We start from the raw sequence: 26,146 nt of genomic DNA, 5'->3' as shown, positions 1-26,146 counted from the left end.
CAGAAATAAGCTTTTAAGCTGACCTATTTATTCCAGAAGTTGTAGTTTCCCACCATTAAAACACCAGAGCCACTGAACTTAGTGAATTACAATTGTGCAGGATTTTTGCCTTAAGCAGAATGCATGTGTTAGACAGATGCAGCCTGATGCACAGGTGAGGGACATCCTTCCTTGTCCACTTGGGTTGCTATGAAAACAATGTGTAGATCTGAACAGTCAGGGCTTCTGTTTTGGGATTTTCAAAACCTGGATTGCCTCCCTTCAAATTCTATCTTGCTCACCATCACCGAGGCAACACGCAAAGGCCTAAAAGTGCTATTATCAAACCTTCTCCTTACAAGCCAAAAAATCTGGCCAGTTGATCTGGACTCTGAAATCAAGCAAAGTAGCCATGATCTGTTTGGCAGGCATTGTTGACGATAATTCAGTTGTTTTTGTGTGAGTCACGTTCATACTCCAGTCACAAGATGCTGACGATTGTATCACATCAGAAAGAGAGATCACATGCTCGAGTCTCCCATCTCTGCTACAGCATTTTCACAGCTTTTGTGAGACCATCTAGTAGTTGATAATAGCTGTACTTAAGGTCATATTCCATGTCATACCAATAATTCACTGAGGAGACAAGAAAAAGGAAAAACATTTCTAAGGCTAGAATGTAATGATTTACAAATATGTTCATATACTTTTACACAGCTCAGTTAGTACAGGCTTTTCCTCATTACTGACTGAACTTTGGAATGAGAAAATCTTTGACTACAGCCAAAAATAACATGAGCGAACAACGGTGTTCTTTAATAGTGCTGCCAGTGCAACTCTTTCTTAACCCAAATCTACTCCTCTTCATACTGTATACTGGAGATTCCTTGAAGCACAAACTGACAAAATGTTTAGGAACAGAAAACATATGGTTCTGTTTATACAAAAAATATCAAGCCACAAAGTTTAATATCTGGATAGGAACCCTTCTTCCTGTATAAAGGATGGCAAATTCACCACTACTTCACAATGGCCATCAATTAGACAGTGCTTTAGTTCTGTTTCTTGTGTTAATTTTGGTGTATGTTTCCTAGAAAAATTAAGCCAAGCAGTGTAATGTTGCATCAGTGCTTCTTGGAGGAGGATATAGCTTCAGACATTCACTGGACCAGACCCAGAGAATATTGATTTTTCAAGTGTGTACAGACTGTACTGCGGTTAACAGACTAAAGGTCAAATAAACTCAAACTCTTTTTCTTCTAAATGCAGAAAAAAAGAGTGGCCAGAGGCTTGCAGCTGGAAACAGCACTACTTTTTCTAAAACATCTTCTGATTTTTTAGAGGACTGAGCCAACAGTGCTGGGGAAAGAGAATCAGAAATACTGCTTTACTGGTAGCTTGTCTTTTTATCACAGAATCACAAGTACTGACAAAAAGGGCTTGCAATATTTGCAGTGTTACACTAATACTAATGTTGTGTTGTTCAAAATACTTTTTTCTTGACAGACAGCATTATTCCAGGTAAAGGACAGCAAAATCCCTTCCTTGCAAAACTTTCATGACACGACAATAATACTTTGCAGTATCCCCACCTCTCCACTTGCACCAAAAGAACAATGTTTGCAATTCTGGAACTCTCTTGGGGAAGGAAAAAAAAAGAGATATAGAGGTGATGATAAATTCTACAAATAAAGAGACAACAAGACTTTTGATAAGTGCAAGGGAACAATAACAAACACAGGCTTACTAGCAAGATAAGAGACTGGGTCAGAACATTTCAGCTCACATGAAAACAGAGTATCTTTCATGTTGTGTCTACATCTATGCCTAGAAGTCATTCACTTTCTGGTTTCCTTTTCTTCCTCCAGGGTTTTGGGCTTTTTTGCCATGTGATAATGGCACATGCTACATGCAGTTTCTTCGCAAAACATACATAGATGACCAGTTTCAGTTAGCAGGCTGGACAGACAAACTGCTTACTCCATGTCTTAAACAGAAACTGGATCATGATCACTGCATTAGCTATCCTTCTCCAGACCAGACAACTAGAAAAACTTTGTCTTCTGCTACGTCCCAAGCACTTGTCAACCAATCTATCAATTATACACAAAACAGGCTGCAAGGAGGCAGCCCCCTGGGATCTGTTATTTCAACCTGCAGAGAGGCAGATAACTTGAAAGTTATCTGATGCTTTGTTGTGGGATATCTAGCTGCACACCCACCACAGTTCAAAAACGTATCTGGAAATACTGTGTCTTTTACCTGCTATACAGCCATGTGATTGCTGAACATGATGGAACCAGAGAGAAGGCAGATATAACATCTCACCAGCTTTCACCGTACACTGCAAAGGTTGTGCCTGAGCGTACTCTGGATACAGTTCCAGATTGGGGTTCAAGGGGTCCAGAGGGATCCAGGGCACCTGAAGGCAAAAGAATGTGTATGTGGTACTGACCCTGGTAAAAAATTCCAGCAAGCTTCCAGAAAATCAACTGATAGTCAAACTTACTAGGTTACAAAACATGTACTTTATCTAGCAAAACATGTACAGCTATACAGTTTCCCACATGCAATTGGGAGCAGGTCAAGGATGCAAAAATTTACCTCCTTCAGTGATGGATTTCTAAATAGGGAAAAGGCGATAAATGTCATCCATGAGATTGCAGTCTCGTGGTATACTTTCAAAACACCTCCAGCTCCTTAAGTCACTGGTTCCTCCTACATTCAGTACTTAAATACTTTATCTGCACCAGTCTTTTTATAAATTCCTTTCTTCTTCTTAAGCTCTCTGGTCTAATTTTTATTCCCAGCAACTAAAACACCTCTTGTTGCTGGAAAATCCCTCTTGCCTGCATTAATTTCTTCTATGCCCTACAGAATTATTAACCTCAGCACTCCACCTTAATGTGTTACAGGAATGACATTCCACGAGTACCATTCTGGAAACAGAGAACAAGCCCCAGCTCAAGCTCTGTTGTAGCATTACTCACACATTGCAGAGGTAAAAGGTAAGAGATTAGATTCTACTGAGGTTTTGTGAAGTGCCTCATTTTAATCAAATAAACAGTGCTACTACTAAGAAAACACAATTTATTCATTGAGACAGATATGTTTTATTGCACTGTGTGATACTACTGTAGAGCAAAATGTAGATCTGAGTAGAGGTCAAAAGAAAGTGAATGTAGAGGAGTCTATTTCAGTCTGAATGCAATCAATTTGTTTATTGTGATGCATTTAAAACTGGAACAGTAAGTTTGATGCATGGAAGACAATTTATGCTATCAATGGTTTCAGGTGTGCAGTAAAAATCTTTTTTGGAAGCTGGGTATCCTTTGCAAATAGTAAAATACAAGCAAAATATCTGGGCATTCTCTTCCCAGTAATAAAGGATTTCTAAATATCAATCAATATACTCAGTTCGAGGGGTCTCTACTATATTGATTATGTTCTTTATAAACTTTTTACCTTATCTGCAGTCTTCTCATCCACAATTTCAAACGAGCCGTCTTCTGATACCCGGTAGGTTGCTGGTTGATAGAGCTCTGGAACCAGAGAAAGAATTAAATGACACAACTCAGAGAAACTAATGGCATGTCACACTTTCACCAAGTAAAAGAAAAATTAGGACAAAACCTTTTTCAACTTACTGTACTCACTATCCTTCCCTTTCTCCACTTCAAATTTTATTCAGTTTCTTAACAATTTTTTTAAGTCAGTCTGAATACTAAGCTGCCTTCCTGTTTGGAATTCCAGTTTTCTTTCTTCACAGGAATTCTCCCCAAGCCCATTTGTATCCCAGTCCTATTTTGTTCCAGCCTTCTTTCCCTTTCAGAAGTCATAAATGCATCCTTGTCTTACACATTATTCTTTACTCAGGTGTTTCTTCTTAGGTCAGCCTAGCAAGGAAGCACTCAGAAGGGTTATTAGTGACACGTGGCCAGCATTTCACTTCTAATTTCAATTGATGGGGCTCAACAACTGCTTCAGAAACTGCTGGTTGCTTTTCTTTAAGTATGTGGTTTTCCAAGCCCTCCCTTGAGAGAGTTTCTCTCCATTAATTAACCTGATGCTCAAAAAGACGGAATTGTCTTTTTACTGCACACTATGAAATGTTAGCATTATCTCTGTTCTATGCTTTAACAGTAACTTGTTTTACAAAGTATGATTCGTATCACCCACAAGTATTTCATACATTCACATACATATAACACCACCTCTCCCGCAAAGAAAGGCTGAGACAGTTGGGGTTGTTCAGTCTGGAGAAGGGAAGGTGCTGGGAAAACCTTATTGCAGCCTTCCAGTACCTAAAGGGCACTTATATGAAAGACAGAGAAAGGCTTTTACCAAGGCCTGTAGTGCCAGGACAAAGGTCAATGGTTTCATACTGAGACAGTGTAGAATTAGATTGGATATAAGGAAGATATTTTTTACAATGAGGATCATGAGGCACTGGAACAGGTTACCCAGAGAAGTTGTGGATGTCTCATCACTGGAAGTGTTCAAAGTCAGGCTGGATGGAGCTTTGAGCAACCTGGTCTATTGAATGGCAGAGGAATTGACTCAATGATTTTCAAGGTCCGTTTTAACCCAAACCGTTATCTGATTCTATGATTTCAAGGTTGTAAACAAAATAAAAGTAGCATAAATAAAATACTGTAGCAGCTCACATATCTAGGCAAAATTATATGTGTGTCATGCAGCACCTTGCATTCACTTAACCCAATGGTTTGAAAGTCAAGGAATGAGAAAAATAAAACCTTATTTTATGAGGCATAAAGTTAAGCTGTCCATCTTCTAGATGATGCTGCAACAAAGCAAACTACTGCTGTGCACATAGGAAAGCAACTTGAAGAAACAGAAAACAGGCAATGTAAAGCAATGCTGCCAATAAGAATCTCTTTGTCCAGTTCTCCAGTTTTCAGATATTCAGTTAGTAACTTGAATATTTCATTAAATTACAACTTATTTTTAACCTTTCTGGGTTTTTTTCCTAAAGAAATGAAAGAGCAGGCAGAATCCGAATCTGTAAACTATCAAAGATGACATGCTACAATACTGACAAGATACTTGAATAATTTAAATACTCTAAAGCTGAAGAGACTGCCATGAGTATCACAGAATCAAGTGAGTTGGAAAAGACCTCTAAGATCATCCAGTCCAACGTAAGACCAAACACCACCATGGCAGCTAGACCATGGCACTGAGTGCCACGTCCAGTCTTTCCTTAAACACCTCAGGGACAATGACTCCACCAGCTCCCTGGGCAGCCCACTCCAATGTTTAATCACCCTTTCTGTGAAGAAATTCCTCCTAATATTCAAACTAAACCTCCCCTGGCACACCTTGAGGCTATGGTCTCTCACCCTATCTCTATTTGCCTGGGAGAAGAGGCTGATCCCACTTGGCTACACCCTCCTTTCAGGTAGTTGTAGAGAGTGATAAGGTCTCCCTTGGGCCTCCTTTTCTCCAGACTAAACAACCCCAGCTCCCTCAGCTGCCCTTCATATGACTTAATCTTTAGACACCCAACAAACCTACCATTTCCTGGACTCACTCCAGCATCTTAATGTCCTTCCTGAATTGAGGGGCCCTGAACTCGACAGTATTCGAAGTGCATATCAATGAGCCTATAACTTTACTGGACTGGAAAATCTGACTTCAGAATAACATTTGTATTACAAACTACCTGCAGCATGAAATAGAAGAGATTTCTATTCACAGTGGAAAGCCTAATACTGCATAAACATTAAAATGTTATCTCTACTTCCTTTTTTTCATATGTTTTTATCTCTCCTCTTTCCAACTTCCAGACATATTGCATAGTAAAATGATGTACCATATGGGATGAAGGGACGGTCACTTGGTGGATGCAGTAGAAAATATTTCTCTCCAGATACCACACAGTACAAGTTCTCATAATGATCTTTATGTACTAGGATTGAGAAAAAAAATGTGGAGAAAGAGAGAAAATCAGCGCTATTTCCTTCTCTGCACCAGAAACTATAGTCAACTGAAAATATCAGCTTGACCTATTATCATCAGGCTGCTTCCTCCTCTTGTAGCCAGTGGGAGAAGAATGTAACAACATCATGTTGTAGCAAAAGCATTAAATGAAATAAATCGTCAGTGCCTTGCCTGACACAATGCTAAGTAGATGCACCCAGAGACACAGCAGCAAGAGGCCACAGAAGAGCAGAAGGAAGAATGCAAAAAAAAAAGCATGCTAAAATAGAGCTGCCTTGTCAGAAAAACCACACAATCCTCCTGAGCCACTAACTCAAAACAAGCCCTCTTAAACCTATGCTGAAAGCATGCAGAAGACTTACAGCACCAGAAGGTACATACAAGATGTCACAGCTGCTGATTCCCCAAGCCAGAAATTCACAGCATCAGGCTTCTTCCCTGTATGAATACAGAAATGCTGTCAACAACAAAAAAGAATATATGTCATGTTTAAAAGTGTTTCAAATAATTTTTTGCCAATTTCTGCCAAATTCTGTCCTGTAACTTCCTTTGTAACTGTGACAGGTTTCATTGCAAATAGCATTCTGTGAACAACAGAAACCTCCTTCTACACTGGGAGCACTGAGCCAAAAGATGACTCCAGATCAGAGAAAAGCCACTTGATGTAAAGAAGTGCTACATGGCACTATCACCACATTTTTTTCAGTTGTGAGGGTCCCAATGCACAACCAAGACATTGATTGCAAAGTAATCCAACCCCAAAACTTGGATTGTTTTATTAGGTATTCTACCACTTCTGCTTTCTAAGAGTATGAAACCAAACTGAGCTGTGGCATTCAGAAAGAGAACAAGAATTCAGCAGTGATTGTTTCACCCAGTGTGATTGTTTCAAAGGTCCATGCAAAACATTTACTGAATACAGGAGAAATAGAGAGTTTACCAAGTGCCTCAGTCATCCATGGTATGTCAGGCTGCACATCACTGACAAGTTCAGGGAACTCCTTGGTGAGGTTTGAACACTGCTTCTGCACATAGAATACGCTGGAAGAGGTCACTTTCTTCTCCACAATGTCCAAAAAGTCCATGAAAGGCATTTGGCGCTCCTCTGGCATGACAAAACGGTTCTGAAACACTGCATCTGCATAACCATTGGGTGTTACTGCCACACTCACTACCTTGGGACCTACTACCTCCCTGCAAAATAAATCAAAGGTTTATAGCCCGCCTTGCAATTGACCCATATATTAGATACTGGTTACTTCAAAAACGTTTCATGGACAGCAAAAATAAGAAGGCTGTCTTTCCATGGATGGGTGTCTCTAGATTACATTTTCTACTGTCTGGTAAGGACTCTCGCATTCCGCTCCAACTGCTCCCATCTGAATTCTCTCCTAACAGGCAAGTTCACAAAGGAGCTCTGTTTTCCTCCCTGGAGGTAGAGGGCCCTCTTCAGCTGCTTCTTTTCATGACTAATGACAGAGCTTGATATTCTTTTGACCACTCAATGCAGCCAAATCCAAGGGTTCAAGGGTTCACACATTCCAAAGCAATTGACCAGGGAGAAGGGGTGCACAGAAACTGATAGATACACATATCATGAAGCTAATAGCCCTTAGTTCCATAGGAAATTTAGCTTTAAAACCTACACATTTAGATCTAACCTACAGATTTTAAGTCTAACCATAAATTCCCTCATAAAGAAGGACTTTTCTTTAAAAATTCATTCATTGTTAAAATGCTCATTGTTTGGTTTTTTTGACTAAAAGTTTGTTCAACCACGAACCAGTCAGTCTGTCCTTACAGTGCTACAGCCCCACTCCAGCAAGCCGGGTTTCAATAGCCTAAGCCTGCTGGCTGCACACAGCCAAAACACCAACCCACCTGGCTGCCTCAGAACTGGTAGAGCAGCAGGTTTGCAAGGAATAAATTTGCACCTGATCTCAGAAAGATTGAACACCTTCATACAGAAGCAGGGAGGAATCTGAGCTAATCTTGCAAATAAAAGCAAAGATTAACCAAGGGTTTTTTAGTGAGGTCAGCCAAAATTGACAACCAGTCTTGCTCCAAAGCTTGTTCATACCTGAGGTACGCTGAGGTCCATTTCTTCAGAGCTGGCCAGTGGCTGATGGCATTGCGAATTATACAAGGTTTATTTGGACTCACCCACTCTCGATAAAACTCCAGCGGGGATGGAGGCCTATCAAGATAGGGTACAGACTCCGGCCACCCCAGCTCTGTCCAGGTAAATGACAAACAGTGTTACTCAGCATCCCGGAGAATTGCCTCCTGCCACCACACTGCTTCAAATCCCACACCACAGGCGCCCGACTGAAAGCAAGCGGTGTACCCCCACTGGATCCTGAAATTCTCTGTTAAAACCCAGGGGGGTTGGGGGGTTTCAGAGCCACATGGAAAACTCAGGCCGTCGCCCATGGGGATGAAAGGCATATGTTACAGGAGGTACAACTCCCATGCAGAGGTGATACCACAGGATCGTTTTTGGGAAGCTGGAGTAGTGCTTTGATTTGCTATTTTATACAAAGGAAAACAACCCAAAAAGGCCGTTTTCTTGAGTTTCGGTTGTTGGGGTTTTTTTTTCCCTGCGGCCTTTCTGCTCCATCTTCACCTCGAAAACATGAAGCTGACAGCACAGTGGGCGCCCCAGTTCACGCCCCGTTTTGCTCCCCACAGGCGGGCGGGCCGTGCCCCCGGAGCGCGGCGGAGCCAGCCCGGCACCAGCGCCCGTCACAGGCGGGACCACCCGCGGCCTCCCGGCCCGCCCCCGCCCCGCCGGCCCCGCGCTCACCGCGGGCCTCCCGCGGGAAAGCGGCCAGGCAGCCCCGCACGGCCCGCAACCCCGCGCCCTCCGCCATGCCCAGCACAACCCCGCCCCGGAGGAGGAGGGGCCGCCGGCTCCCTCCCTCCTTCCCGCTCCCATTTCTCCCCGCCCCTTCCCCCGGAAAACGAACCTCGGGGGAGCGGGTCGCGCAGCTCGGTAACAAATGGTCACGTGTTTATTTGAAACAGTTTAAGACACGGAGTACAAATGAATACAGAGTTAAAAACTGCTCCCGGGGGAGCCTCACAGTGCAAGAAAAAAAAAAAAAAACAAAACCAAAAACAAACAAAGCAAAACCAAAAACAAAATAACCCAACAAACGAATTTTTATTTTTTCCAAATAATAATAATAAAAAAGTACTTTACCTAAAGCCAAAAGTATAAAAACACACATTTATAAATAAAGCATGAGGGAATTTTTGTTTGTTTGTTTGTCTTGGTTTTTTACGGGGTGAAGGAAAAGGGCAGTGTCGGAGAACACAGGTGAGGAGGTGCCTGCCTGGTGCGAGGCGCACGCAAGGGCACACGGGGCGCACATGGCTTGTTCCTTACGCTGCTGCCCCACACGGCTTCCGCCGCGCCGCGCAGCAGGTTACACACACCAACACGGCTCCAGCCGCCCCCGCTTACTCGCACACACGATCTGAAACACGGGACGCGCTGGACTTACCCAGAGAAGGAAGCACCTGTTCTCTCCGGGGTTGCTAGAAGACCTGTCTACCATTTTAATGAGGTTTCTTGTCATTTAGTATCCTGGATGCTACACATCCAAAGGGGTGGAGGTGGGGGGAGACACTGTATACATGCATAAATTTACCAAGGGCGTTTAAATACCTGCATTTCATTTTTTCCTTATATATATTTATATACATATTCGTTCTTTTTAAAAAATTTAATTGGTATGTTTCTACTCCCAGAAAGAAACGTCCCAATTCCTCTGAGTCTGCAAAACGGGAGACTGGGGAGGGGGCTGCTGTAAAGCCTTGGCCCAGTTATCACGTGGGAGGCTGCATGGAAAGGAGAGGACAACCTGAGAGAGGAGGTGGAAGAAATGCAGACTCCCATACCCACAGCTCCTGGGTGCAATTGTGGTATGGGGAGGAGGGTGTTACACGCCTGCAGCATGAAACAGAGAGTTTGCTGCTCTCTCAGGTTGCAGCCCTTCCTACTGTCCCAGTTCAAGAGAGCCCTAGAATGAACTGAGGGGTCCCACAGGTAAAGCAGTACTATTTATAAGATGGGAAAACCTCCCCTACAACTTCTCATTTTGACCAGGAATGTTAGGTTGGAGGGGGAAAAAATGTATGCAAAGAGGATAGGTAGGTCCAAATTATTTTTACAGGCTTTATGTTAAACAAATAACTTGTCTTAACACGGGTATCTTGTGTCTGTGCTAATACCCACACAAATCAGTAAGAGGATCATAAACCATTAAGAAGGATAGACTCAAATTTATTAGCTCCTCTGACAAGCCTCTTCACTTCCCATGCAGTTACCATTCAGTATTTCTCTACCTGGCCCAATGGACAGCCTGTGATGAAACATACTCACAAGGTGCAACAAAATGTAACACATTTACACCCTCTCTTCTGTAAACTAGAATGTTTAGGAATATTTCCTACTGCCAGCAATAGGAAGTTCATAGGGAAGAATCAGTTGGATCAGTGTCAAATTATAAAGAGCAACGCTGCTTCCTCATCCCTCTCAGCAACAAACTCATGGCACCAGCATCTCCTTTACTGGGCTTCTACTACTCAATTCATAACATCAAAGCCTTAAACAAACAGCTCACGACTTTGCCATTTGAGAAAAGAGCAGTTGCTTAGGGAACAGCAAGAGAAGAAACAAGAGGCCCAATAGGACGTATATAAAAACAAACCCCTTCCAATTCATTCTTCAATTACAGACCATCATCTCCAAGTCCTAAATCTACTTTCCTAAAGCCTTTCGGTACTCTACCTTTCACAGGTATTGGCCAAATGGTGTTCTTCAGGCCAAAACTACCTCTACTTCTACTCTGTTTTCCCGAGTCTCCTACATATACTTCTCTAAATTTATTTTAAACTACACAACTATTCTCCACAACTGATCTACTTGCCTGACACTTCTCTTACCATCATTCTGATCAGATTTTACCTCTGGTTTCCTGTATACAGCCACGACCCTGAGCAAAATCCATTCCTGGGAACAAAACCCACTGTGATCAGCTTAGAAACTAGATTTGTTTCACATGACTCATTTCCAAGGAGCTTTGTTCCATATCTCTGTGCCAGCTTTACTGGTTGTTGCTCTTTATCTTAATGGGAATTTCATTCTCATCACTGGCTCTTCTGTACCATCTCTGACTTTTTTGTCACTATCTCAAAGTTTAAATAATAAAATGGAATAAAATTGCACAATGAAGTCATACAAAGAACCCTCAAACCGTTATCAACAGTACCAAAAGATACTTGGATTGAAGGGACTGCTATTTTTCCTGAGTGTCTTATTGCCCCAGTACAGCAAGAAATTTCCTGTATACTAAGGCATATGTTCACAGTCTGAAAGTGGAGGAACTGGTCACCTCAAAAGCAAGCTTGATCCACCCTAACTCCCATCACAGACCCAATATGACTGTCATCATACATTCCACTTGCGGTCTCTCCAGCAGACCTTTTCACTCAAAGAAACCGCCAGATATTTCCTCTCTGGTTTTCAACTTGCTTTCCTTTGCAAAACCTGTCTGTGCAAGAGAAGCTGCCCATGGGACCAAGCACACTAGCTGATTCAGCACAGTGCAGTGCAGAGACAGAACTAGAAAATAACACTTTTAAAGTTTCAGTACAAGCCCATGGAAGGAAGGTTAGCAAGGACACCTGAAACATGATTAGGCAGATTTAAATTACAGGCAGAAGTAGTTGGAAAGCTCTCAAAGTGTTCCCCATACTCCCATGTCCTGAAGCACTCAGCAGTGGTGATCAGGCAGCAAACCTATTAGGGGGAGAGAGAGAACTGCAGATTATTCAGCCCTAGAGTTATTTGGAAGAAATAGGTCATCCTACAATAGTCTGGCCAGCCCAGTAGAAAAAAGGCTGCGCTGCAGATGTGCAGTCACAGAAAGACAGAGAAGTCAACAGACCACATCTCCAAGTGCCACAGGGCTTCAGAGAAACAACAGCCAGGACAGTAAAATGAAAGAAAATTTTTCCAACCTATGTAACCTATGTAGCCAAGTGATGCAGTCTGGCTGCCTTTGACTGACTTCCACAGATGATGGTAGTCTCTCTCTCACCAAAGGCTTGTTCCTTGCATTAGTTTTATAAACTAGGATTACACTGCTCTGCCTTAAAATAAATGCAAGACAGACAGCAGATGGAAGAAATAAAACATTTTGTGTATCTGCTCTTGTTTTTGAAAGGAGTGGGAGTAAGGGGGAAGGTGCTGAAGAATTTCATTGGTTTAAAATTTTTTTTTTCTTAGCTTATTATTGACCTGAAAACATCACTGGACAGTTTTAAGCCACAACAAACACAAGTTAGCATGGGCTTAAAGAAGCTCCACGGGGCAAGAAGAATATTGCACATACAAATGCAAGAAGACAAGATTTTCTGTTTCTCAGATCAGAAGTTCATGAAAAGCAAAGAGGCTGGAGGTAGGGGTAATGGTAGTAATCATACCCCAAAATATCTTGTTTGAAGTTCTTGGGAAATCATTTTCTGTGGGGAGTTGAAATAGCTTTACAAAAGGTAAAAGAATCCCAACTTTCTTGAGATGTAAATATTCTGTTTTCCCGTAAAGGCAAGAAGAAAACATCTTCCTATCACACTGAAACAAATTACATTGATGAGTCATGACACTGAAGATCTCTCAGATCCAGTTACATTGCAAGAGATGGAAACAAGTTTTTCTGTGTCACTTCTCAACAAATTAATCATCACCCCAAATTTCCTAGTCATAACAACATCAAAGTCAATATCCAATTCCTAATTATGAAAAGTGGCTGCAACAGGCTTTTGTATTGTATCTAAACCTCATTTTTAAAATATCTGCAGAAAACCTGGTCTGAAGTATCAATATAACATCAAACTCTGGATAAAAAATACCACTAACGAATTCATAAAGGAATCTCCAAAGCATGGTCCAAGGGATGCAGAGCATTCCCCTGCAAGCGAATGCAGATAAAATACAGTGTGGGGACTGTCTTGAAACACAAGAAAAGCAGACAGGGTCATCAAACAACAGCAGGATTACTGCAGGTAACAAAACTAAGGCAGGAAAAGAAAGAACAGCAAGACAAGATTTAAGCAGAGAACAGCTCATTAATTGCACAGACACTCCAGCCTGTCTCCCTGTTGGAGATTTATAATACAGAGATTGTTTCTCGCTGGGATATGGCAAAGGGATTGACAGTTCTTTTAAAGGACAAAGATAACAGCCACAAACATGGCACAGAGGAACAGTCAGAGAAATAAATTAATAAATAAACCCAGAAAAAGTCTGCTTCTTGATTCTCCTGAAGCCTTGGGGAGGAAAGGATTGGCTTCAGTTGGACTCCTTTGCTTTTAGTCAGCAGTTCAGAATTTCTTGGATAAACTGGAATTTCTTTGTTTTTTTTTTAAGTGCCAAACATCCTGACTGGCTATGAAGAAACTTCAAGGCAATTTCTCCAAACTCCTCTTTCAAGACTTCGTTTAGAGACAGGAAGTTGAAGAAAAATATTAAAACTGTGGCCAGCACATTGCTAAGAATTGGAGCAAGTCTGTTGTAGGAGCCTGAGGAAATCCATTTACAGCGGTGTCCCCATCAGCCCTAGACCAGTGTGATGATAGCATCGGTCTGAAGCTCTCTCTGTGGTCCTCTTCTTGGGATTATTTCTGTGTACACACAAACACCTGAAAGCCACCCATCCTAGAGCTTTTTGTCCATGCGTCGTTCCACAGCTTGTAGCAATAGCTCCGAGTACTGTTCCAGCAAAGCTAATGTCTGCTCATCTCCCAAACCCTTGGGACTCGGTAGATTGGCACCGCACCCCTCATTCAATGGGTTAGTGTTATCTTGTGGCTTTGCCAGTACCTCCTCAACCTTTGGAAGCTCTTCCTCATCCTTCAGAGAGTCCAATTCTTTCTTCATTGAGGAGAATGTTTCTGTCAGGAGGCCTGCTATTTTATCTTTGTCAGTAGAAGATTCTGTATTATTTAACACCTGAAAACAGAAAGGGGTGAGGGGGAAAAAAATGCATTTGAGTTTAGGTACAGCACCAAGTAAGAAGTTTCAGCCTTTTAGGGAGATGAAGCCATGAAGATTTGCAGACCAATCTAGTGTCCTTTTCTTCAACGTTTAACACTGCCTATTTAGTCATGGGCAGGGCATGCATCTAATACTGCACAAAATCCAGAGGCATTACTCCAATAGGACAGAGATGGGAAGTACATTTTTGGGTAGAGTTCCCCTTATACTGGGCTTAAGGAGGTGCTATGTTTCCCAGCTGCAGCACAGGGCCACAGTCTGCTTTCCCTCCTGTCCACCAGATGCAGCTGGTCACAGGAACGGAGCAAGGTCAGAGTGCTGTGGCCAGAGCTGCAGAGGACCACATGGCAGATCCTCACCGGAAGTTTCACACTCATTACAGGAGACCTGACAGATCAGTGCTAAGCAAAGAAATGAAGAGCTGTTATATTGTTCTGCATGTAACTCTGGTCTGGCAGCGAGGGTGACAGGAGAATGGTTGCATGCTCCCTTTCACAGCTGGATTCCCATGGTATCTCACATTTGCTAATCCTTTTCCCATGCAATCAAACACAAAGAACAGATGGGGATAATAAAACTTAAAGCTCCTATATTTCATATCCCAAAAACACTGTATAAATATTAACTAATTCCCTAATCCCCTTTGAAAAAGAGCATATTGTTATCTTCAGTTTACAGATAGGCTAAACAGACTGAAAAGTTAATTGATTTGCTCAAAGTACCATAACAAACTATTGGCAAATCCAAAAGCTGGAAATTGGGAGCTCCTGCCTCTCTGGTTCAAGCTTAAGGTGCAGTCAAGCTTAAGGTGCAGTCAAGCAGACAACCAGGCAGCTTGTGAGCTCTCCAGTCAGGAGAACACCTTGAGCCAGCAAGCACACACGTTCAATGTTTGTGGGCTGTGAAGCCAACCTGCTGTGACAGAGCCCACGTCTCACGTCACTCACCATCCGGTAAAGGTGAATGGCCTTGCGCATGCTGTCCTGGAGCTCGGAAACCACATGCTCACACTGCTCTATGCTGATGCCCGATTCTGAATGGAAGGGAAAAACAAAAACATGAGTTAAGGCATAGACACTCCACTATCCGCGATCTCACAGTTGGGTAAGAAAACGGGGTTCTTAACACATATTTGAAAGATCATGTGCACACTCCTCGTTCAATTTTTAGGGCTGGCTTGAGCAAATCATTAAATAGGCAAGTTCTACATGAACTTGCCTTCATACTACCTTGAGATGCTGCTTGTTTCAAACATCCCTATTTTTCCAATCTCTAGACTCTCCAAAGTCAGCAATGTTTTTTCTCAGGTTGCACATTTTTGTCACAGTCAAGGATAGCCACAGATTACCCATTTTCAATTATAATTAAAGTCAAGTTTGTATGAAAGCTTCCAGTGGCAAGAGGGACTGATCTGAGTAGCCCCTAATTTAGCTTCCACGTAGTCAGAAATTTACAGTCTTCCCCTCGAGTATCCTTCTGCACAGTGTACGGCTAAATGCTGAGGATGATGGATTATACTGAATTATTACACTGTTCTCTAGTGAGGACTGTGGTCCAGAGGAGTGCTGACAAACAAACTCCATCACAACAGAATCACATTTCTGAGCAATTCAGGACATACACTGCTGATACACTGTAATTCAAAACTGAGAAAAGAAAGCAAGCAACTGAAGGACAGTGTCTTCTGCCTGTCCCCACCAGATATTATCTCCAAAGCATCGGAGTCGAAGGCCTGCAATTTTTGATAAAATAAACACTTCCATGAGTCAGAAATAAACCATGAACATAGACACACACACAGTCTGCGGTTATCTTCAATTTGCAAAGGCCTGGACACATTAGCACTATAATTTCTCCACTTCTAAGAACATCATCTTTGAACATGCTGGAGGGGATTTGAGCTAACTTTATGAATATATCTAGATGATGTTAAAATAAATACAGCTAGAAAAGCATCTATTTATACATAAAAAAACACATCTAGAAGAACAAGGGGGCATGAACAAATCCTTCCATCTGCATGTTTTGATCCCAAATCACCAATGGAGTTTGAGCACAGTGGGCTTCAGTGCAGTCCAAGATTCTTGCCTTCTGCCCCCCCCTTCCCTCTTTATGTTTGAAACCCAGCTGTTTCTTCTCATGATTGTTTCTGGATTTGTCCTCTGATTATTCTTTTTATTCTGGTCTCCATCTCTGGGAGCTGCCAGTCTGGAGAAAGGTCACCAAACCTAACATAAATGCTTAAGTAACAGGCATTTTCTGCCTCTTGGGTGTGCAGTACAGAGCTCTTCAGAAACCAGCACAGAATATTAAACACAGCAACAGTATTAAGCACATCTACAGCATTTTAACTGTACATGTCAAAATGCTTTCACAAGAACAGTTAAGTCTCTTTATCTGCAGCTGTTACACAAGAAGGAAAATGGAAGGAAACCCAAATTAAGCGGAAACCCAAAGTCACAGAGCAAGTCAGAAGCAGAACAGGTTCTCTGTCAGCCCTACAGTTTTAATCTAAACTGCCACACCATGATTCACATAAGCCACAGTAAGTTGTTCACAGCAACAACCAACTTGGATCTAAACAACTTTTCCAGCATCTACCACTAAAGTTTTGGGAAATGTGGTCTGCAAGACCCTTAAGGCTGACAGCTGTCTACTGAGAAAAAAAATAATATTGGGGATCCACAGTGCTAAATCATCCTAACTCACTAAAGAATGCTGTTAAATATTCTGCCAGAGTGTGCTATGTCTTGGGAGCTGTTTAAAAAAAATAAATCAATACTAAAAAAAAACCTTGCCGTTTCTCTGTACTATCTGTGCTAATTCTGCAAACTGACCAAAACCCATTTTATATGTTGCCTGATTTCCAAATCTAGAAGAGAAAACTCTGCCTAAAGAGTACAAACTACTACAACTCTGCTGTAGAATGTGATTCCACAACTTCAGGCTGCATCTGCTGCTGGAGGAAAGTTCACCCCTGTGGGGGGGAGGTCTGAAAGTTTCAGACGTACTCACTGTCCTTTAGAGCAGTTATAGTATGAGAGCAGCAGGTCCCTCAGACAAAACACTTCCTGTTTTACATAACAGTGCTTCAATCTTAGGGTGTTTGATCCCTCTAGAAATGCAGAAAAAAATAACAGTGCATCAAAACCAGATTATCCTTCCACATTCCTTCAGTTCAGAAATATTGTGCTTAACTATTGTGATGAATAGTGCAACAGCCTGGCACCACAGAAAGTAATTGATCTGAGGATTACAGAGCTATCCCTTCTCAGATATGGTTAAGAACAATAATAGCAAAAGGGATTAAAAACTGTGCACTGCATAGCCGCTGAAGGTACAAGGTATCACTGCAGTGTTTAACATCCAGCGTTTTATTGCACGACTCAGAAAGATGTATTTCCTTTCAGATTGTGACACTAAAAAAAAACCTCTAGATGTTTTAGTACTTCAGCAGATGATGTGAGACTAAACTGTGTCTTCTCTGCCACTGGAGGTTTTCCTGCCTTGGAAGGCAGGATTTTTACTTCAGTTTGCAATTACCTGCTAGTTTTCATTTGACTGAAGTACCTTAAACCAGGGCCTGTAGCAGATCCAAGAGCTGTTTTCAGCAGGTGAAACAATTTCCCACCTCATACCTTTTTCTCCAAACTAGAGATAATTCAAAAATTAATCCATGTTCTTTATGTTCAAACCCAAAGGCTATGCCTGCACATGCACCACATATCCATTTTGCAGACACGTCCTCAAAGCAGACCAGTAGCAGCTCAGAGACCTTCTCACACCATAGGTGGCTACAGCAAGGAGCTCACCCTGGTCAAGCCTTATCTCACACAAAAAAAATGTATGCAAACCCTTCTGGGCCCTGCACACTTGCATATTAACAAAGTAAAGCTTGAGCTGCCTGGCATAACTTCACTGTCAGTGTTATCAGTGCTTGCTTGGTTCAGCTAGCACATGTTGGCCTGTACCTTCACCTGCTGGTCAAACATGCTATGAGAGGAGCATGGGGGATGTGACCTACACACTCATGGGGATGCTAAAAAGCATGTCACCTTTTAGCATTGACCAGAAAGAGGTTTGAGTCCCTATAGGTAACTGTACAGCTAAATCACTAAAAACACGACAGTGCTGAAGTCTACAAAATATTCAGCTAAGGACCATCAGACATAAGACCCAGAGGAAATGGAAACTAAAGACAGAGAAAAAGATGTTAGTTGAAGAAGTGTCTCACCATTGAGGGGATGGCTTATGGAACGAGACAGGTGCAGACAGGACGAGACAGGCCAGAAGCTGGACGTAAAGAAATGTGATGGGATCGTGAGGCGGTTCACAAAGACAGGAGACAGAAGGGGGAAGATAAGATACGGGTATCCATGCACACCTGAGACCTGTGCCAAGGCAGTTATAGACGTAGGAGACCTCGGCCTGATGGAGTCTAGTGGGCAAAGTCCAGGTTGGTTGTCTAGCACACAGGCGATGCCGGTGATCCTCTCCCTGCACCTGGGCAGTGTGCCCTCAGGAGACCTTAGGTGCTGGCCCTCTGACAACTCTCTCAGTTTTAGATTACTGACCCCTGGTTCATCCTGGCAATCTGTCCTTGAGAGTGAACAATCCACTGGGCTCTCCTTAGCAAGCCCTGTTGGGATCTCTCTACTAGGAACCAGAGACGCACCAGTTTGGTTCTCCCTCTTGGAGGCTCGGACCTCAGGAAAAGAAGGTTTCTTTTTAGAGGCCCCAGCTGGTGACTGTGGAGACTGTGGCTCAAGCAGGGTTTTTGTTTTGGTAGTGGGTGAGAAGGAGGCCAATGTGGGTCTATCAGGCAACGGCTTGGGAATGTCAAGAATCAGATGTGCTCGGTTTGATGATGCCAACTTGCTGTGGAAGGACTTGGGAGATGAGCAGTTTACAACTGGCTGAAGTGTGGGTTTCACTGGAACATTTTCTTTCACTGGTAGCTTAATCTTCTCAGCGTCTGCTGCGGAACTAACTTGAGTCTTCTCTGTCACTGGAGGGCTAGTCCTCCCATCAGTCAACATTTCAGTGGAGGAACCAAGGTACAGATTTTCCCCTACAGATATGCTCCTTGACATCTTTGCCCGGAAGCTGGTTGTGGGGTTCATGTAGGACTTAGGTTTTGCAGCCCTGACATCTTTGGCCAGCAGAGCACCAGATCCATCCATCTTCAACACACTGGCTGATAACACCCTGCAATTGTTAGGTCTGGGATCCTTCTCAACCACCAAAAGAGTCTGAGGACGCTGCTTGGCAGAGGATATCACTCCAGGACCCTTATCTGTGAAAATTAAACAGACAAACACACCAAAAATAGACAAGAGCCTGCAGTGAATTCCTAAACTGGAAAGTAACAGAGCTGGTCCTGCCTATGCGACTCAGTTCAGCCCCTAGGAGATGTGTACAAAACCACTACTTCAGGTTAATATTACCAAGCCCCAACAGCTGTCTTTTTTTCCCATCCCTCATCCTGCTCACACACTGCTGTTTTCCTGATAGGAGAGATTTGTTTTTAGAAGTGTATGGGCAGAAGACCTCAGACTACTGTGACTGTTAACAGAGAAGCCAGAGGAAGCAGGTGAAAAATTATATAGCTGTTGTGATGATTAGGTGAGTTTTCATTTTTTTAAACAAACTGCATACATAGTAATGGTCCATGAGTTGATTGTTTCAAAAATAGTTATTTCATATAGAGGGCATGGATACAGTAAGCTCTCTGTTACTGTCTCCTCCTTCCTTCTTTCTCTCCTCCTCACCCTGGGGAGCTTCAGTCTTGGCTTGGAGCAACTACCCAGAGCAAGAGAGACTTTTTTTGCAAATACTTCATTTTACCCTTGCCAATGCTCCTCCCACAGCTGCCAGACAAATATCAGACTGACAATTAGAAGACCAGCATCTGCATTACAAATTGGAAATATTTCCCCTTGTCAGGCAAGGAGTTAGAAGACATGTAAAGCCTGTAGCTAAGAATGCAGAAAGAGATAAGCTTAATTCAAATCTCTACTCAAATTTCCCCATTTCATTCTAGGGTTTATACCTTCATTCCAACCTGTGTCCTTACCCTCATGCACGAGGTCATGAACTGACTGTGCCTTTCTCATCACTGCATTCACAGGACCTTCTGGAAAGGAGGCAATAACTCGCCCCGGAGCCATACCAACTCTGCTGGCCTCCAAAGCCGATCTGCGTCTTTTCTGCGCATAAATATCGCGATTTGAATTTACACGCTCCAGAAGCTGGCTGTTCTCCAGTGCATCATCAGGGTGGCTGCTGGCACTTTTCAATAGGTCTGGTGTAAACCGATTGGTCTGGGTGGTCAGCTCAATGGGCTTTGAATCCAGTATCAGATTTGAGGAAGAGAGCGACAATCGTCTAGAGAACACAATAAAGGAACCCCAGTTAAAACAAGTAAATATGTTGCCCTGAATAAACAGGAACATGCATTAAGAGCCCTTCCCTATCCGGACTTTTCAAAGTCAAAAATGCCCTAAGCTGTTACCACTTCATTCTACTCAACCTTGTAAGCTCTAGTCTTCGGGCATTTGCCCCTAGGCTGTGCAATCACAAATGACATTGGGTTGCTGTTTCCATGGAGGACACTGTAAAAAGTGAAGGCAAAACAGAAGGAAAAATTCTAGGTATAGGGAAGACTGGGCAAAGTCAGGTCAGGTCTTTTCTCTAAGCTCATCTTACTAACAAATCTTTTCAATTCTAAGGTATCCTAAGAGGAAGTAATTATGCTTTCCTAACATTATGAAAGCATAATGACTAGGAAAGCTGGTCAGTATCTGCAAGAGGAAAGCCAAGTTTCCTCTTCCTCTCCACTGCAGATAAGCACAGTGGGCTTATTTCAGAAAGGAGGCAACTTTCAATGTTTGAAGAGCTAAACAGATTAAAAGCCCAGAGATTTCCAAAACCTAAAATTACCTCTCTTGTTACATCTCTAAAACACCAGTGACTTCCTACATCACTGAACTCTTCACTACAACTCTCCAGAAGTTTACACAATAGTTAACCAGTGGCTTTCTTCCTAAACATATGGTCCCAACATGAGATAGACTATGAGGCACTCCTGACAGCAGCAACAGCAGCTGAATACAGCAATAACAAACAACTTTCCCTAACATGGTAAATCTGGACACAGCTGGTGAACCATAGAAGATGAATTCATATCTGCTCAGCCCTACACAAGCAATTCCTTTGAGCAGAGATTTCAGGTTGTCATTTTAGAGAAATACAGGAGTATTTGTTTGGTTTAAACATTTATGAACCTGAATCAACAAAAGTATTTATCTCATCTTTTGTTTGATTTTTTTCATTGTTTGTAGGATTTTTTTTTTTTTAAATAACAAGAGAAACAGCTGGGAGAGGCCTTTTAGGGCTGAGGGTTTTTTGCAAGAATAATATCCCCAACAGGCTTTGTATGAGACACCAGAATACCCTGTGAAGGCATGGGACTGAGAAACAAAGCTGGGTAAGAAAAGACTGTAAAACAAAGGAAAACTTCACAAGTCTACTTTCATTGTCCAAGCTGAATGAAATGCAAAAGAATAAACAGAGCATAAACAGTGAAGAGTAAATTAGATTATTAGCAATTCGTCCAACTTAATCAGTCAAGGCATTAATCATGAAACAATTAAGCACATTGTTGAAAGAGGAAAAAGAACAAAACAATAGTGTTGCTTTAGGAAGAAATAGAATAGCTAAAGTGAACCAGGACAGCCTGTCCAAATCTGCAGCCAGCCTGCCAGGTGCTATGCTAACACTTTGCTGTGCCTAGGCACACCAAGGCCAGAAGTTTGCTCAACTATTTTCACCCAGGACCTAGCATGAGACATGCTCATACTAGTAAAAATAGACAGACAGGAACACTCAAACAAGCTGAGCCATACCTGAGAGCCGGGGACTGGGAAAGAAAGCGAGAGGAAATGCTGATGTTTTCAGTTCTTTCCAGATTCCTACATGAGCCACCTAAAAATTTTGGTTAAAGAAGAGAGAAAAATGAGCAGTTTAGTTACAGAACAAACATTCTGACACATGCATTTTCTTATGACAGAGACTATCAAGTGTTCTCTCATATACAAGGGAATTTTTTTGAGCTAAAACCACAGAGAATGAAATAATTACATTTCCTTTGCCTTTTCTGTTCTATTTAGATTACTCTGCCTTAAGCTGCTACTCTCCCTAAGGGTACGCCTCCTCCTTTTTTGCTTCCCTTTGTGTCCTATCCTGCCTGTAGGACTGTGAGGCGCTGGCAGCAAGCAGAAAACAAAACAATCAAAGAGGGGAAAGAAAGGAAAAAAAAAAAAAGAAAATTAACAGATATTGCTGCCTGCAACCATTATCAATTCTAAAAATATATGCTTTGTTCTGGAGTTGGTCGATAAAGACAAACCAGTTCCTTTGCCACTCTGACGTCTCCTGTTATTCTGTCTCTCCACCCAGCATTTCAGCCTTTTCTTTTGTGACATTTGCTATGCCTTGAGACACCACTAGAGGCCACTGCGTGTCACCTATGGAGGGGGGTGGTGAACACACAGTTAATACCTTCCTATGCAACAGGAAAAACTAGACTGGGAACAAGAGAACGGCTCTTCAGGATTCCAGGGACAACACTTAACCCAAATTGACACAGGCCCCACTCCCATCCACACAAACTTACACACAGACCGATGGAGTTAACAGATGTCACACTTCTTTAGGCCTCTCTACACTGTTCCCCATTTTTCCCCCCTCCTGTACATACACGTCCATAAAAGCCCAGCAAAACTTGTAGCCTGGTTTGGTTCATACAGGGGAAAAAATTAAGAGTGACCTCACAAAGTCTCCCCACTGAGCAGAGAGATGTACCTTTTCCATCAGTGTTGCTCAGGGTCCCAAAATGCTCCTTGAGGAACTTTTCCTGATCAGGTATCTGGGGAATTTCTCCCTCCGGCATGCTAGCACCCACATCCTCCTCTCCTTCTTCTCCCTCCAGGTCTGAAACGCCGTCTACACTTAAGGGCTCAGTGCTTTCAGAATCTGGGAAAAGGTAAAAAGACTCCAATGCTGTAACAACTTAATCAGAGTAACATTAGTCAGGTTAAAAAAAAAAAAAGAAAAAAAAATCAACGAAGATGCTAAATTGAATCTACAATGTTAAAGTCACTCAGCATTACGTGTAATAATTCTGTAGTCTATCAGCCTAGCCTATGGGATAATCAATACTAAACCTGCCTCCTTATCTAGCAAGGTAAAAGAAAGCCAAAGATGCACAAGGAAAGTGCACCAACTCCTACTTCTACAGTGGCTTTGCGCAGGTGTCTGTTCAAATGCGCCTGAATCTTTACAGCAGTACTACTGTGACTAATAGGAGTGTGGCCTCAGTTCACCTCATGAAGAGCTCACATATAAATACATTCATAATGTCTTTGTATCTTACCTTCATTTGGATGGTCTGGGCTGGACAGACGACTGCTGCTGTAATCTACAGAGCAAGCACTGTCCGGACTGTGCTTGTCTGGGCATCCATTACTGTGATAACCTCTACATAGCTTCCCATGGGGCAATGCTTTTACCTGGAACTCACTACAAGAGAGACAGGAAGATACAACACTAGAAAAGATATTTGTTTTACACGTAAAGAAACACATTTTAACTTTAATAAGGCCTTACCTGTGTTAGTAACACCTTTGATTACAAATGTAAGGCTTTAAAGAGAAAAAGAAGTTGATTTCTCTCATTATAATACAGTATATTTTTTGCATTTCATTAAGCTTGGACAGTGAAGTCCCAAGGGGACTGTCTGACTTTCTGGGCGTTGTCAGTTCCCATGATTACCAGGCACCAGCACTGCATTGCCCTGGCTTGATTTCTACCACAGGTGAGGAACAAATGTAGAGATCTTAGTGATGAGAAAGGGACTAAAACCAGGCCTATACCTGCATGAGAGAAACTTCAGTTTGCCATAGATTTAAGCTCTAATACACTATTTTTTCCATGTTCATGACCTGCTTCTTTGGGCAACTTCTCTGATGCAAAATATAGAAGATTCTGGGTTAGATAATGACTAATTTAGCGAAGAACATCATACAAAAATACAATCTCGTAGGACAGGGTTCCCAATTTCTGCTATGATTTCATGAATCTTTTTTTGTCAAATGTCACCAGCAGTGTTCTTCTGCCTGATGCCTAAGGACTTCAGTTTTCCACTTTATGAAATACTTTGGTTTCAAATGTACTTCATTTCAAGGTAGGATGCAGAAGTCACCCAACAGCAACTACCCCTGGCTGCTCACATGTACACTGAGATGTGTCCAGTCTGTATTCAACATCACCAGAGGGCCTCCCTTTCTTACATGATGGAGCAGCACATAGGTCTACTCTGTCCAAATGTTACCATAATAAAATTGAAAATGAAAAATAGAGAAACTAGGTGAAACCTAGCAGCTTCAACTGCAAAGTCTTAGCATGCACTGTTGCATAAAATTCTGTCTAAAGCTATCAGCCCACTCTTTTTAACAGAACAGGAGAAGACAAAGGAAATTAAACAGCTATTAGCACCAGGTTAAGAGGGGAAGGGGAGAATAAAATTCAGGGAAGGAAAATAAAATGGAGCACAGAAAAATTGAATTACATAAAATTAAAACAGAAGAAACAGCAGAGGAATAAAAAAGGTCTCCACTGTTTCCAGTGTCCTTTTCCATTCCATCTATATCATGCAAGCCATTCCATTTCCAATAGAAGAGTCATCACATACTACATTTGTTAAATTCTTTCCCAATTATCATAAATAAGTGTTCTGCCATTTCTCCTGGGCAGACATTTCACTGCTACATATGTGTCACCGTCAGGTGGTTTTCCAGCTTCCAAGTTCTCTCTTGCTTATTTCAATCCAGATAAGGGAGAAAGCAAAAAGGCTCCGCCCAAGTTGTTTATTCAACAAAAAAAAAAACTTGGAGGAGACTGCTAATGTGCAGTTTCCTTGAAGGAAAATTATTTTAATGGTGCCTTTTTAGTTTTATATTCCTTTAGCATCCGTCTGACATTAAACTCTCAACTAAACATGCCTGACATCAATCAACTCATTCAAGTTACCACACGAGCTGCAAGAAAACCAGAACAGAAACATCTAAGCCATGCAGAGCAGAGAGCTTATTTTTAACCTGCTAGAGTCTGTGGGATGGATTTCATCTTGCTCAGGGTAGATTACGCACTCCTCACTCTCTGAAGGTTCCAGCTCCTGAGAGAAAATCCCCTCTTCACAAGACACAAGCCGAATCACTTGGGGTCGTACACAAGACCCGTTATCTTGGGGAGGTATTGAGCTGCTAACCTGGTTTAATTAAAGAGAGAGAAGATTAGATATTTCCAGAGTTTTTCCTTAAGTCAGCCAGTGCTGTGCAGAGCCAGAAGGTATGCATTACAGCACAGGAATCTGAGATCAGAAAACATAGCACTCCTATGTGTTTTCTGTTCCTTATTTACTAAATTTATCAGATGACTGCTGTGCTTTCCTGTTTTGTCTCCCGTTTGCAATCCCCTAAGATTCCTGGGTAAAGTACTCTTCGACCACTCATCAGGAGTGTAAGCCATGTGACAGCATGTTCCTCCATTACCTTCTATAAACTGATCAGACATAATTCATAAAACTGGGCCACAGCGGAAAAAATTATTTACTACACAGAACAAGCCCAATCCTTTTCTCAGTTGTGCAGTTATAAAGGAAGGAAAAACTCTAAGTTAGGCACTGGGACAGACTGCTACTGGAAAACAGCCATTAGCTTTCTGAGGTATGAGCACACATTAGTTGCTGTGACCCATCAATACAAAGATTAAAAAGAATTTAGTAATCTAGCACAGCCCACATTTCAGTGGCTACTAGAGTCAAGAAACTGCTCCCTGGGAGAGTGAACTAACAGGTAATCAGGTACACATCTGTAATTCAGAGCTCAGCTTCTCAGCTTGTTTTTGACACAAATAATCAAAACTAAAAGAAAACATGAGGTCTTCCTGTCATTGCACAGAAACTTGATCCCATACAGTCTCTGCTATAAGATGGAAGAATCACACATTCCAGGAATACTAACTACAAAAAGAGTTATCTAAACAAGTTTCTTAGAAGTCATTTAGAACACCTTTAAT

The 26,146-nt window shown here is 42.1% G+C and overlaps 2 protein-coding genes across 6 annotated transcripts in view; both read right to left on the bottom strand.

Moving 5' to 3' along the window:
- Nucleotides 1-10: 10 nt before the first annotated feature.
- Nucleotides 11-8,838, bottom strand: JMJD7 (jumonji domain containing 7). Its single transcript, XM_032689814.1, has 8 exons — nt 8,750-8,838; nt 8,024-8,177; nt 6,884-7,137; nt 6,325-6,381; nt 5,816-5,911; nt 3,445-3,521; nt 2,242-2,401; nt 11-615 (listed from the first exon to the last, which is right to left on the bottom strand). Exons 1-8 carry the CDS (start codon nt 8,814-8,816, stop codon nt 527-529), a joined length of 954 nt encoding a protein of 317 aa, XP_032545705.1. The 5' UTR covers nt 8,817-8,838; the 3' UTR covers nt 11-526.
- A 97-nt stretch (nt 8,839-8,935) lies between these two features.
- MAPKBP1 (mitogen-activated protein kinase binding protein 1) overlaps nt 8,936-26,146 on the bottom strand; it is a 102,695-nt gene continuing 85,484 nt past the window's right edge. For 3 of the 5 annotated variants that reach the window (XM_032689766.1, XM_032689768.1, XM_032689767.1), the window contains 8 exons: nt 25,168-25,337; nt 23,445-23,590; nt 22,874-23,044; nt 21,916-21,994; nt 20,085-20,395; nt 18,393-19,304; nt 14,956-15,041; nt 8,936-13,963 (listed from right to left, as the gene is read on the bottom strand). In XM_032689766.1, the coding sequence (XP_032545657.1) occupies nt 13,670-13,963; nt 14,956-15,041; nt 18,393-19,304; nt 20,085-20,395; nt 21,916-21,994; nt 22,874-23,044; nt 23,445-23,590; nt 25,168-25,337 (2,169 nt within the window). In that variant the 3' untranslated portion in view covers nt 8,936-13,669. The remainder of the gene's footprint in view (nt 13,964-14,955; nt 15,042-18,392; nt 19,305-20,084; nt 20,396-21,915; nt 21,995-22,873; nt 23,045-23,444; nt 23,591-25,167; nt 25,338-26,146) is intronic. The other 2 variants (XM_032689769.1, XM_032689770.1) reach the window with 2 other exon arrangements.

The sequence above is a fragment of the Chiroxiphia lanceolata genome, chromosome 6 (genome assembly GCF_009829145.1).
Source record: "Chiroxiphia lanceolata isolate bChiLan1 chromosome 6, bChiLan1.pri, whole genome shotgun sequence".
NCBI classification, from domain to species: domain Eukaryota; kingdom Metazoa; phylum Chordata; class Aves; order Passeriformes; family Pipridae; genus Chiroxiphia; species Chiroxiphia lanceolata.
Note: the sequence above shows the minus strand (reverse complement) of the source record. Positions and strands in the feature narration are given on the sequence as shown.